This window comes from Doryrhamphus excisus, linkage group LG2 (assembly GCF_037039965.1).
Source record: "Doryrhamphus excisus strain RoL-2023G ecotype Guam linkage group LG2, RoL_Dexc_Guam_v1.1, whole genome shotgun sequence".
In the NCBI taxonomy this organism is placed as follows: domain Eukaryota; kingdom Metazoa; phylum Chordata; class Actinopteri; order Syngnathiformes; family Syngnathidae; genus Doryrhamphus; species Doryrhamphus excisus.
This window is the reverse complement of record NC_136358.1, coordinates 5,016,351-5,029,054: the sequence shown is the minus strand read 5'-3', so window position 1 is coordinate 5,029,054 and position 12,704 is coordinate 5,016,351. Positions and strand designations below refer to the sequence as shown.

The 12,704-nt window shown below is 42.7% G+C and overlaps 2 protein-coding genes across 3 annotated transcripts; both read right to left on the bottom strand.

The window, feature by feature from the left end:
• Positions 1-190: 190 nt before the first annotated feature.
• Positions 191-4,694, bottom strand: men1 (multiple endocrine neoplasia I). 2 transcript variants are annotated; one of them, XM_058067985.2, is made up of 10 exons: positions 4,524-4,694; positions 3,322-3,779; positions 3,051-3,259; positions 2,643-2,771; positions 2,517-2,557; positions 2,351-2,438; positions 2,150-2,286; positions 1,534-1,678; positions 1,271-1,444; positions 191-1,150 (listed from the first exon to the last, which is right to left on the bottom strand). In XM_058067985.2, the coding sequence occupies exons 2-10, from the start codon at positions 3,755-3,757 to the stop codon at positions 611-613; spliced, it is 1,899 nt and encodes a 632-aa protein (XP_057923968.2). In that variant the 5' UTR covers positions 3,758-3,779; positions 4,524-4,694; the 3' UTR covers positions 191-610. The 2 variants fall into 2 exon arrangements, with proteins under 2 accessions (XP_057923968.2, XP_057923969.2); XM_058067986.2 differs by having other exon boundaries at positions 3,322-3,776; positions 4,524-4,693.
• A 665-nt stretch (positions 4,695-5,359) lies between these two features.
• cd68 (CD68 molecule) lies at positions 5,360-11,908 on the bottom strand. The gene is made up of 6 exons (XM_058068051.2): positions 11,760-11,908; positions 9,115-9,527; positions 8,834-8,953; positions 8,525-8,591; positions 6,004-6,177; positions 5,360-5,654 (listed from the first exon to the last, which is right to left on the bottom strand). Exons 1-6 carry the CDS (start codon positions 11,806-11,808, stop codon positions 5,515-5,517), a joined length of 963 nt encoding a protein of 320 aa, XP_057924034.2. The 5' UTR covers positions 11,809-11,908; the 3' UTR covers positions 5,360-5,514.
• Between the last annotated feature and the right edge of the window lie 796 nt (positions 11,909-12,704).

Sequence of the window (12,704 nt, the reverse complement as noted above, 5' to 3'; positions counted from 1 at the left end):
CCCCTAATGAGCAGTATGTCCACACCATAACCCAAATGTCACCTCAGAGAACAATGGGCACATTTGCTTCAACTCAAAAATACACTAAAAACATTTGATTAGACACGATCTTGAAATGCTAATTTAATTCATGGTAAAACCAAAGGAACGCAATACACTGGAATAACTTATTGATAGACAATGTAGCATCTAGTTTGATGAGGTCTTTATTACTTGTAGATACAAACAAAGTAGCGGGACCACCTAACGTGGCCGTGTGGACAGTGTGTGGTCTTTCTGGGTGTTTCTCTACTCTAAATCCTCCAAACTAACCAACAACAAAAAAACAAAAGCGACATAAGGCAACAATGAGCTAGCAAGAAAGAAGCTATCCTTAGCGCGGGAGTGGACAATGTTACACAGTAACTATCCTAAATTGAAGACGCGTCCTAAGCTTGCAGTCACGGACGGCATCCTCATGATGCGATGAGAAAATGATATGACAGTTAGTTGAGTGGGCTTGTTCACCAGAACAACAAACTAAGGAGGAAGCGCTCTAAAAACACTCAGGTTTGTTTGCGTGCTGTTGCCACTAGATTCCAGGAGGCGGACCGTATGGATGGAGACGAGCCTAAAGAGCCTTGCGTTGTCTCTTCATGAAGGACATGGAGTAGTCCCCGGGTGGTGTGCTCTTCTGCCTCTTCATCTGGACCTGAGATTGAGCGGTGAGCTGCAGCTTGATGGCGCTGGAGTTCACCTTAGCGGCGCACAGCAGCCCCTTCATGCCCTTCATCTTTTCACTCTGGAAGATGACCACGGGGGCGCCCGGGCAGGGTGATGCTGTCTGCTGTTGCTGAGGGGAAGGCGCCGCATTGGGGCTGGGTGACTTGGGCTTGGCGTCGGGCCCCCCCTCGGCGCCCCGCTGGCCCTGGAGGGAGCGGCGACGGGCCACACCCTCGCCGACTTTCTTGGGCTGAGGCGGCGCTGCCGCAGTCGTCGTCGTCTGGGAGGCTGGGGAGGTGGGGGCAGCGGGGAGCGGAGAGTTCTGCTCTTCTAGTTTGGACTCCCGACGGGACCCTCGTCTCCGGCCCTCCCAGTGATCCTCACTGGAAGCATCATCGTCATCTTGACAGTCTGGCTCTTTGGTGATGATGGACACTTTCTGCCGCACCTTGGGATACAACAAGGCCCTCTTTTTTTCATTTCGGAATGACACTACAGCTTCATTAGATACACCTGCGCAGTGACTTCCAAAGCAAACATGTTACATTTAATAATATCTCCTCCTTACCTGCGCATCAAAGCGGCTGAGCGACTGTACCAGGTAGGTGGCCCAGCCCACATGCAGTACCGGCGTGGGACTACCCTCCTCCCATTTGCAGATGCCGTCGTAGAAGCACAGCAGGTGGGCGAAGCATTCTGGGTCCTGCAAGGCCGACAGGGCGGCTGCCTGCTTAGGCTGATCCTGCACAAATATAAAATGGATTATATTTTGTGGACTTCGCTACCCACAATGCAACAGACACTGCCCTCCTTGGGGTGGGAATTGCTTACTTTATCACAAGCTTCTCCTGCGTCGCCGCCCTCCGCTGGAATCTCAGCGGCGGCAGCCGTTTCCTTCAGTAGAGTGGGAATAACGTCGTTTGCAATGTCAAAGAATTCCTTGTAGATCTCCTCATCCTCGCGGAAGTAGTTGTAACTGTAATAAAAAGTACTTTTTATGAATGCTATTTAGTTTCAGTTGCATTAAGACTTCAGGGGGAGGTGTGAAGAGATCAAATTGAGTTGCCACAAAAAAAATGGAAATTAATGCAAAGAACAACCAAGAACGGAAGGAAAAGGAAGAACAATGAGAGGGCAGCAAACGGAAGCTGCTCGATGTCGCCTCAGGTGCTATTTTTAACCGCAGAAGTTGATTTCCACCACACCCTCTGCTCCTTTGACCATCAAGTATGAATATACATTAAATATTTAACCATTTTTCATTAATAGTGTATTCATGGCAATATTAGTTTACATGCCTATCAGTTAACAATGGGTGTGCATTGACTGGTCATATGAGGTATTGTGACCACAACACCCATTATTTGGACACATGCAAAATAAAACACATCCAATAGAAAAAAAATAAAAAAAGAAAAAATACTTTATTTACAGATAATAAACTTACTCTTGCATGACCTGGGCCGCATCTGCCCATGCCTTCAGCGCATCCCGTACATTCCTGTGTCTGTAGTGGAAGCCAGCCAGGTACATGTAAGGGTAGATGTGCTCGTTGTTGTAATGTTTCTGGGCAGAATTCACAGCCTGACCAAAGAAAGAGCAAAATTAAGCATATTTCTCCAAGTGAAAGGACGACAGGCAATCTTACCTTGAGGTGGATTTCCAGTGGGCTCTCCTTGCCAGGGATTGGTTCCTGGTCCTCCAGGTCTGCCAGAGTCCCCATGGCCATTGGATACCTGGCACAGGGTGCGGTAATCGGTTGAGGATTGTAATTTCACAGTAAGCTTTTACCATCTTTCCTGGAGCACTCTCACCTGTCCAGGTTGCCTCGTTCATACAGCAACCACAGCAACTTCTGTCAAAGGGGAACATTTAGGAGGGAAAAAAGGGGATTAACGTTGCGAATAATGTTTAATAATGAGACCGCATTGTTTGCTGACCTGCTGTAGCTGCAGGAGCTCAGAGCTGTCAGTGTGCAGGTCCAGTGAAGGGTTGATGGCACAAACCATGAAGGCCACCTCCATGTTTCTGTCACATTTCATGTAGGAGCCCTTTAGGTAGAGCCAGCTCTAAAGCAGACAAAAACACATTGACTACAAGGCATGTAACACTACGCCATCAAAACGCTTCCTTGGTTGTAATGACCCGGTGTGGGTCATTTTTGGTATAGTAAGGGTACAAAATACAAAACATAAGACAGCTTGCAGGCCCATTAAATGATTTTTTCTTGCTAAGGTGCCCGCCATACCTGGATCTCTGCTGCTGTGCCAAACGCATTGCATTTTATGACCAGTCAATGTGTACTCAACCAAAGACTCCGGCCCGTTCAGGCATGAAGTGTGGCTCACCTTCTCGCTGACCCCCATTGTGACCGTCTGTCCTCTCCTGTCCTCGTTACCCTTCCCGTGCCATGTGACCTCGGCCGTTTCTTCGCCATTCTTGCCAAATATGACCCAGGCGTGGTCCTCAGACAGAGCCAGGTGCACATCCTTCAGACCCAGGACTTGGCAGGCGGCTACAACAGCAAAGGCCACCCCTGAGCTGTCCAGTTTGGTTCCTTGAAGAAAAACGACATTTGTTTGTTGTGAAAATAAGTCGTCCGGACTCTGATTGCCTTACCAGTGATGAGGCTGAAGAGAGACTGGATGTGAGCCCGATCTTTAAAGTACGAGCGACTGAGACTGTTCCAGATCACGTCTGACACTTTCTTCACCAGCTCTCGGCTGGAGCCTGCAGATGTCCTCCTGTACTGGGAGAGGTCGACCGCCCCGCGGATCTGCGCCGTGAAGCGCTCGTATAGCGCCGAGATCATGCCCAGCTCCACGGTGGGGAAGCACGAGTTGGGACAGTCTGGCTCCAGCGGCTCAAAGCGCACGCCGGGCACATTGATGGGGATCACACGGTTCACGGCCAGGAAGTGTTCAACGAAGCCCAGGACCAACGAGAGGAGGGCCAGGTCTGGCTCAGACTTGCAGAGCTCGGCGTCAAACAGCTGAACGACGCCGTCGATTCCCCGTAGAGGAAAGTGCTTCTTCTGGGACGTGTGCATACCCATTGTGTCCTCTAAGCATCACCTGCTGTGACACAATGAAAAATAATAATAATTTTATGGAAGAATATTACTGCTTTAATATTGTGACTGGCACTTGAAAGCCCCACATAGGCTTTAATGCTATTATTACTATAATTACAATATAATATTATTTATTCTATTACATGTTCTATATAGCCCTGTGAGCAAAGGGAGCATTAGATAAGGCTTAGATAAGAGTGACTCACTGAATGTCGTCACATGTTCCACCAGGACAGCTAACATGGACTACATGGCGAACGGGTGGGCGGGGCACTCCCCTAGCTAATAGAAACACAATAAATGTAATAAATACGTTCTTGGAAGCCTTTTGATGTTTACTGACATTGGTAATGTCTAAATATGTCACTTCCAAGCCAAAAAAAATGAATATTACTGTCCACGCTATTATGACGTCGCTATTGTATACGTTAGCATACGGCTAACCAGCTAACTTTGCGAAGTTGGGCAAATCGCGTTAGTAATGTTTGATTGAAATATGTATTTGTTCACCGAACGAAAGCTTTAGTCAATTATATAAAAGCAGCCTATAGTCGGGAGAGTATGACCCAACTAATTCGTAGGTAAACGGTTTAAGGCAACATCAATGGTAAGATACCTGGCTTGCTTGAGCGCGATCAGGTGCAGCTAGCTGGCTAACGAGCGGGGCTAGTTAGCCAAATTAGACGACTTTAGATTACCGCTCGTCGAGGAGGAAGTCACGTAAAATGTATCGTTATGGATTACCTACCGAATAACTCGCTCCGGTATCCTAATAACCGCCAGTGTGGAAAGAAGAATGTAGCCGGTTCCTCAGTGTGGCAGCCACATGTTTTTGTTTGCGTCCCAATTCTTTTGCCGCGCACTTCAGGCTGCCGGAGAGTCACACGCACTCGACATACGTCATCACGTTACGTGTCATGACGTAATTCGGGAGTATTTCAAGTGCACTCGGAAAACCTAAGATTATCGATAGACATGCGTCACAAATATAATTGAATGAAAACACACGTAATAAAATATGCACAAATGTCATAGATAATATGCGTCAAGGTAAGTCACATTTATCAACTATAACCACATGACCTAAATTTAAGGGTTTGTAAAAAAACATTAGTGCGCAGAGATATGCTGCCCCCTATTGGCTTTATTGGGTATTGGAATAAACTTGGCCAAACACTTATTATAAACATGTCGTTCTTTAATGGCAAAAAAAAGCATTCAAATTGGGGAAAAAAGGCATCAACAGCTACAATCAGCATCAGCCCAGAATGGTACACTCTCGTAACATGGAGAACACAGAAGAAATATTGACATGCCTCTATTTGTGGCCCCACTAAGCTATATTGTAAACAATCCACATTATGTCCTTAGAAGTCAGAATGCTAGACATAGGGCTTCTCTTCAGGCGTATGGACAACCTCGCCCGTGACAGCAATCAGTGCAATTATTATTGATCAGTACATTACCTGACAAGGTTACACAAATAGCATCTTTTTAATCATCCCTTTTTTGAAGAGTCAAAATAAAATAACACATTAGGATGTATAGGTCGTTTGCTAAAAAGGCAACCACAAAGGAGTACGATTCTCTGAATAAAATCAATTTAAAACAGAATACTAAAACAAAATGTGGACAAAAATAAAGTGATTTCAATGAGACATTTTGAGAAAGATGTGCCCTTCAGTGCCCCATGAGAGCGCACTCTGCCTCACCCCAGACACATCTGGGGCATGGTGGTCTCACAGTGACTGGTAGCCATCCGTCCTCCTCCTGCGGCCCAAGAAGTACACCACCACCACCACCAAGATGAGCACCAGGAGTGTGATTCCCACTGCAATGGCCACGCGATAATCCGGCTGGTCGGCTACACACGAGTCAGCTGGAATAAATATGGATTTGTTAGCCCTGGAGTCATTGCAGCAAAGTTATACTTCACCAGAAAAGCATGTATTAAGTAGAAAGCACATATACATTTTGGATTGACACAAAGCAGTGTTGTTGTTCCCTAAGAACAACTGTCCTCATAATACTACTTGACTAATCATTAAAAAGGTCAATTCAATGTAGGTCATGTATACCAAGTTATCGGAACAAACCATCCACATAGCTTTTGCCTTATCAGTGATAAAGCAAACTGTATGTCCATTAAAAAAAAAAAAAAAGTTATTGGCCACAGCACCACCACATACGCTAATATTATACTACGAGTAGTATATAAATATCCTTACTAATTCCAAATTCGTTGCTCATGGTCAGATTGAAGGCCTGCATCCTGTCTTGCTTGATGTCCAAATACAGTCCATTCCCCATGTAGAGAGACTCGCTCTTGCACGAGTAGGAGTGGCCGATTTTTGCTGCAAAGTTGTGCATCGACTGGTTGCTGGCAGCATACTGTCCGTTGGCTGCAAGAGTCAAACACAGCACTGTGTCATAAACACAACATTATAGTGAAGACAGCAACACAATTAAAACATTCACCATCATGATGACACAAAGTAAAAACATATAGTTGTAGTACATTTCCCTCATATTCACATTCAGTCTGCTTTAAATTGTAAATAATTAGTATTTTCTCCCGGTGCATGCGTGGGTTTACTCCGGGTACTCCGGTTTCATCCTACATTCCAAAAACATGCTAGGTTAATTGGCGACTCCAAATTGTCCATAGGTATGAATGTGAGTGTGAATGGTTGTTTGTTTATATGTGCCCTGTGATTGGCTGGCGACCAGTCCAGGGTGTACCCCGCCTCTCGCCCGAAGACAACTGGGATAGGCTCCAGCACCCCCGTGACCCTCGTGAGGATAAGCGGAATAGAAAATGATAATTAGTATTTTTGTATGGTAACGCGCAGACCTCACAGCTAGGAGACCAGGGTTCAATTCCACCCTCGGCCATCTCTGTGTGGAGTTTGCATGTTCTCCCCGTGTATGCGTGGGTTTTCTCCGGGTACTCCGGTTTCCTCCCACATTCCAAAAACATGCTAGGTTAATTGGTGACTCCAAATTGTCCATAGGTATGAATGTGAGTGTGAATGGTTGTTTGTCTATATGTGCCCTATGATTGGCTGGCGACCAGTCCAGGGTGTACCCCGCCTCTCGCCCGAAGACAGCTGGGATAGGCTCCAGCACCCCTGTGACCCTTGTGAGGATAAGCGGAATAGAAAATGATAATTAGTATTTTTGTATGGTGACGTCAATAGAAAGTGGTTTGATGGTCTCATTAATTGCTGGGTTGCAACTACATGACCTAAAGGCAGTCCGGTCTCGCTTCTGGTTGAATAGGGGTCAACCAAATGGGTTTATTGGCTCAATCTTACTACTGTCAAGTGAATCAAAATTTACTTGAAGGATATTTTCTGTATATTTCATATAGTTTGTATGTAAAGATGTAAAACATATTGTATTTGTTTGATAGGTACATTTCTTATTTACCAAAAAAAATGCATTTGCTTGTGAAAAACGTTTTGTATTTGCAAACCACACAGAGTTTGTAAATTGTTGGGCGTGAAAACAAGTTTTGTGTGTCCGAGCTTCTGGTGTGATTTTAACCCCATATATTGTTTTGCTGTCATATAAAAACGGGTTTAGCTAGTTTTTTTTTTTTTTTTTTGCTGTCGGGCAATTTTCGAGTTCACTTTAGTTTTAGGATACATTTTGCTTATTGGTCACAGAATGTTTTCAGACTACTCCACTCGACAAAAACATTCTCATTTGGAGAAATCCCTATCTGAATGCAGTATTTACACTACAATTCCACTGAAAGTATTGCGACAACTACACTTATGATTGAGCTTCTGTCAACTTCAAGAGGATGCAATGTCACGTGCAACACAGCACTTCACTCAACATTTCCCAGCAGGAAATTTGTCACAAGACGTGATGTTGTGTAACCTAAATACTGTATGCCTGTAACTGTTAAGTCATGTGTAAAGCTCAATTTCAACTGTGTCAGCTTTGCTTACTCGGCTACCCAGAGGTCGCTTGCGTTCGAATGTACAGTAAGCATTATTTCTGACAAACATTATACATATACAGCGTTACATTAACGCCCAGTTTGGACTTTTAGGAAAAACAATCAGACTGCACTTCCGGAATAACAAACAAAAAACAGACTGTGTACATATATTTATACTGTTATTCTGTATATTTTGTATTTTTCATTCTTTTTTTAATAGATGTGTCTGCACCTACTATACCAAAACAAATTCCTAGTATGTGTTTGATCATACCTGGCAATAAACCTGCTCTGATTCTGATTCTGAACCTTTCCAGTACAACAATAGGCATTTTTAGGGAATTTTATGCCATTATTTGTGATTTATGGCCAATAGCAGGGGTATGTCAGACATACAACGTACCCGGTCATTAGCATAATGCAAATGTGCAATATTTCCCATCACTGCCTGTTACCACCTCAATCATATTTATTTATTTAACAACCCATTACAATACACTCATATGTGACTTTACTCATCTGTACACACCAGTCATTAATTGCACTATGACCCATTTATCATTGCACTAAAATTAATATATCTGCTCCTGTGCAATACTTTGCGTATATTTTGGATATCTTGTATATATCTTGTTAATTTGTCTTTTTTACTTTTTTTAAACTTGACTACTGCACTGAAAGGAGAAGCTCTCCAATTTCGTTGTGCATCTTGTATAATGACAATAAAGGCCATTCCATTCCATTCCATTCCATTCCATTCCATGTACTGTACAATAGGCCATCGTGGACCTTACCTGTGCTGAAAGGGTAGGAGATGTTAAAGGACAGCGCATTCACGTACACCGTGTTTTCAGATGTGCTCTGAGGAAACAAAAGCAAATTGGCGCATGCTCTTAATTGCAAAGTCAACATCTGGGTCATTGTGTATGAGTGGGTGAGACGGTGTGTTTGTCACATGCTATGACACACACACACACACACACACACAGGCTTGTCAAGTCCACTTCCCCTTTCCAACAATTCATTAGCAGTCAGACAACATCACACAATGAGCTGTTTAGCATCAGTAATCTGAAAAAACTAATCAGGGGAGGCAAACACACCTTGTTGAACATGAAGGTGATGAAACCCTCCTGGAAGACCAGGGTGAGGTCGGCCGTGCTTTCCTGGCACCCCCCAGCTGCTTTGGTCTTATTGGGCTGAACCACAAAAGTCCCGTTGACCTAGGAAAGAAACAAAAAAACACTCACTTCCTTAAAAAAAAAAAAAAGAAGAAGACTCGCTGACAGCTGCATGTTCTTTAAAAAACATAAAGAAGCTCTACTTCTACTGAAACGTCACTCATCAATGTGACACAGGTGTGTCTTCACATGCAAGAACGTACCTTTGGTGTCATGAGGCGGATCTGCAGCGCCATTTGAGCCATCAGGCAGACCACCTTGTCCTTCATCAGGGTGTAGTTGCCGACCCTTAAGCTGGTGGGTGGCGTGGGCTTGGGAGGAGGAGGAGGAGCGTCTGTCGGCTTGCTGGTTGTGTTGGTGGCTGGCAAGGGTGTTGTAGCGTTGGTTACAGGTGCCGGGTTGGTTGTAGCGTTGGTTGAGGGAGCAGGGTCGGTTGTAGCGTTGGTTGAGGGAGCAGGGTCGGATGTAGGAGCAGGGTCGGTTGTAATGTGCACGGTGGTGGATACAGGTGTAGCTGTGGTGTACTCGCGGGTGGGATCAGGCTTGCCCTTGCTAGTCAACTCTTTGGCAGGGGTCACAGTTGCAGGCGGCTTGTTCACTTGGGCCAGCGCCATTGCTAATTTGATCACAACAACAAACTTTTTTTTATAATTCAAGCAGTGATTGCGCAAAACTATATGAATATATATACATATACATCTGTGTAATACTTGCTTTTATAGTCAGTATAGTTACTCCAGACCCCGTTCACTGTGCAATATCTGATCAACCTCCATGTGCAATATTAAGGGCTTTAAATGCAATATACTAAGTTCTATGTGAAGTATTTCCATAATATCTCATATTAACTCTCTAACAAGATCTCAGTGTATAGACTGGTCATATATCTCATCTCGTTTCATATTATCTACATACTGTATTGTATATAACTCTGGGAAAAACTGTTGATTTTGTTAATACTTGGGTTGTTTATATTGTTTATTTTTCTATATTGTGTATTTTTGTACTGCTTAACTGACTCTGTACTCTTGCTGCTGTGCAATACAAATTTCCCCACTGAGGGACGAATAAAGGCATATCTTAATCTTTATATATATATAAATACTGTATTTTTTTTTAATTTATGTGATGTGAGTTATGTCAAGTCCCATCTTCAGAGTTCGTAATTGGCAAAAAAAAAGTCGCAACTCCGCAGGAGATAGTTGTGATGTTGAATGACAAAGGAAGAAGCTGAATAGAAAAATCAATAAACAGCATGAATAAGAAAAAGGGTCCCTTATATGACTCAACTTTAAATGTTATACAGTATATTGTGTGTAAGTATCTTCTAGATCAGGGGTCAGCAACCTGCGGCTCCAGAGCCGCATGTGGCTCTTCAGCCTCTTTATTGTGGCTCCCTTTGCGATGCTTGAATATTTTTAACACCCGAGTGGGGAAAATGCACGTCTTTTGTAATGAGTTTTAAAAAATCCAACTTTGTCTGAGACCATGAATGCATCCTGAGTGAGTTCTGACTGCTATGACTTGCTAATTTACCATTCGCTTTCAAAATCTTAACAATCCATTCACATATCCTCACTAGGGTCGCGGGTATGTTGGAGCCTATCCCAGCTGTCTTCGGGCGAGAGGCGGGGTACACCCTGGACTGGTCGCCAGCCAATCACAGGGCACATATAGACAAACAACCATTCACACTAAAAAAAAAACAGTTTCATACCATTTCAGTTTCAAACCATTCATACCTATGGACAAAAAGTTTTTGGAATGTGGGAGGAAACCGGAGTACCCGGAGAAAACGTTTGGCCAACTTTCTGCAATCAAAATGTATGAACGTGGACATTAGGATGGGTTCATGCATCCCAATGGAGGATGGGGAAAACACCACACCTCATCATAAAGTTGACCAACAGAAACAACAAGGTGGAATTGCTACGGCTGAAATGAGAAAAATGAGAAACTGCAAATGCAACACTGGGGGGGGGGGGTGATTCTGGTAACATGAAAATTAAAGCCGACCGGACCAAGTACTTGTCAAAGACATCAGGGACCGATGCCGCAAGATTAAGACACAAAGAATCAAAGAGTGGATGGACCTTGAAGGCAACATCCTTACTGTCAAATATTGCAAGTATCAAAATGTCAAAGCACAAAGGGAAGAGATGGATTTAGTAAATATAAGATCTGCTTCTTCCTACTCCTTTTCACACAGTTCACTTGTGCAAATGCATTTCTTCATGTAACTCAAATACGACTGAAACAAAAACACACTATATCATACCATACCACCGTGTGTGAGGTGGAAGGTGAGAGCAAAGTGACTTCTGTGTTGACATGGACTGATAACGTCCTCTTTATCCAAGTACAAAAGTCCGGGTCAGTATTTACGAAGCTTTTGGTAGCCTGAATGCAACACTTCACCTATAAACCTATATACCTTGTTTAGGAATGACTACAAATTAATTTTTCATACTAGAAAATGGTATAATTTGGGAGATCAAAAGTCAATTAAAGCATTTGGTGAACGTTTGTCTTCAAAGAAATGTCAACGAAGCGTTTTTTTTTTTTTTACAAAAGCATGTGACAACTACCTGAAAGATTGCGGAAATGGGTGAATAATCTAACAACCCAGGAAGTCACACACACACACACACTGATCCACATGTGTGTCGGTATATACCTAATTAAAACAACCGATTTGGACAGGTTTGACTACTTCCTTCCAAAACATTAGCATCAGACAACCTTTAATGTTGCTGCCTCAAAGCAACATAATATACTCACACTCTTAATTTCAAATCACACAAACTATTAAGAGACAACGCGGAAGTGTTTGCAGGTGTGAGATTACCTGAGAAAGCACAGCAAAGCAGAAGAAGGGACGATTTCATGGTGACCATTAGCAGAGTGGACACTCCGTGTGAAATGACGCAGAAATGCACAACATCTGCATTTATGGCTGATCACAACTCTGTCAAGATGACAACACCACATACGGAAACACCGGAAGTACACTGAAATATACTAAAAATACAAACTATAAACTTTATATACGATATACGTGACATTTGTATACACATACCGTAAACGGTTTATATTGTAATTTGAATTCATTCAACTTTTTAACTTGCCTGTATGTAAATTTGATTTTTTTATTTTGAAAACCATAACGGAAAAAGTTGCATGTGCTCTATGTCCAAAGAAAGAAACTGACGGAAAGTACTTGGGAAACGAAACTAGTGCGGTTCAGACTAGAGGTCATTGCCGAACAAAAAACAAATTGCATCAGTTTAAATAAATGTAACATGTACTACTCATGTACTAAAAAGTTATGCGTTTTGTTGTTAGGGAGTTGTGGACATATGCTTTCAAAATAAGACAAGCTCAAATGAAGTTCCCCTGTTAAATTTATGACATATCACCAACTGATATGAAAAGTATGCAAGTATTAACGTCTTATGTTGGTAAGGACAATACCAATATCAGTAGTATGAATGATGTAGCAGTGCCTTTACAGTGAAAAGATAAAAGATCGAAATCGACACCAATACTAGCTTTACAGATTATTATATATTGCTGATATCTATGTTAAAACCTTCTTAAATTGTTTACTAATAAGTTTTATAAAACTAAAATCTTTGTCTTGTATTTTATTCTGATATCTTATTTTAAAAAATACATTTCATCATTACATTTCAAGTTAAACACAAAAACACGTAAAAAAATAAATAAAACCTTTCAATTGACATAACAGCGACATCTAGTGCAAACTCCAGTGAATCACCTACTTCATGAA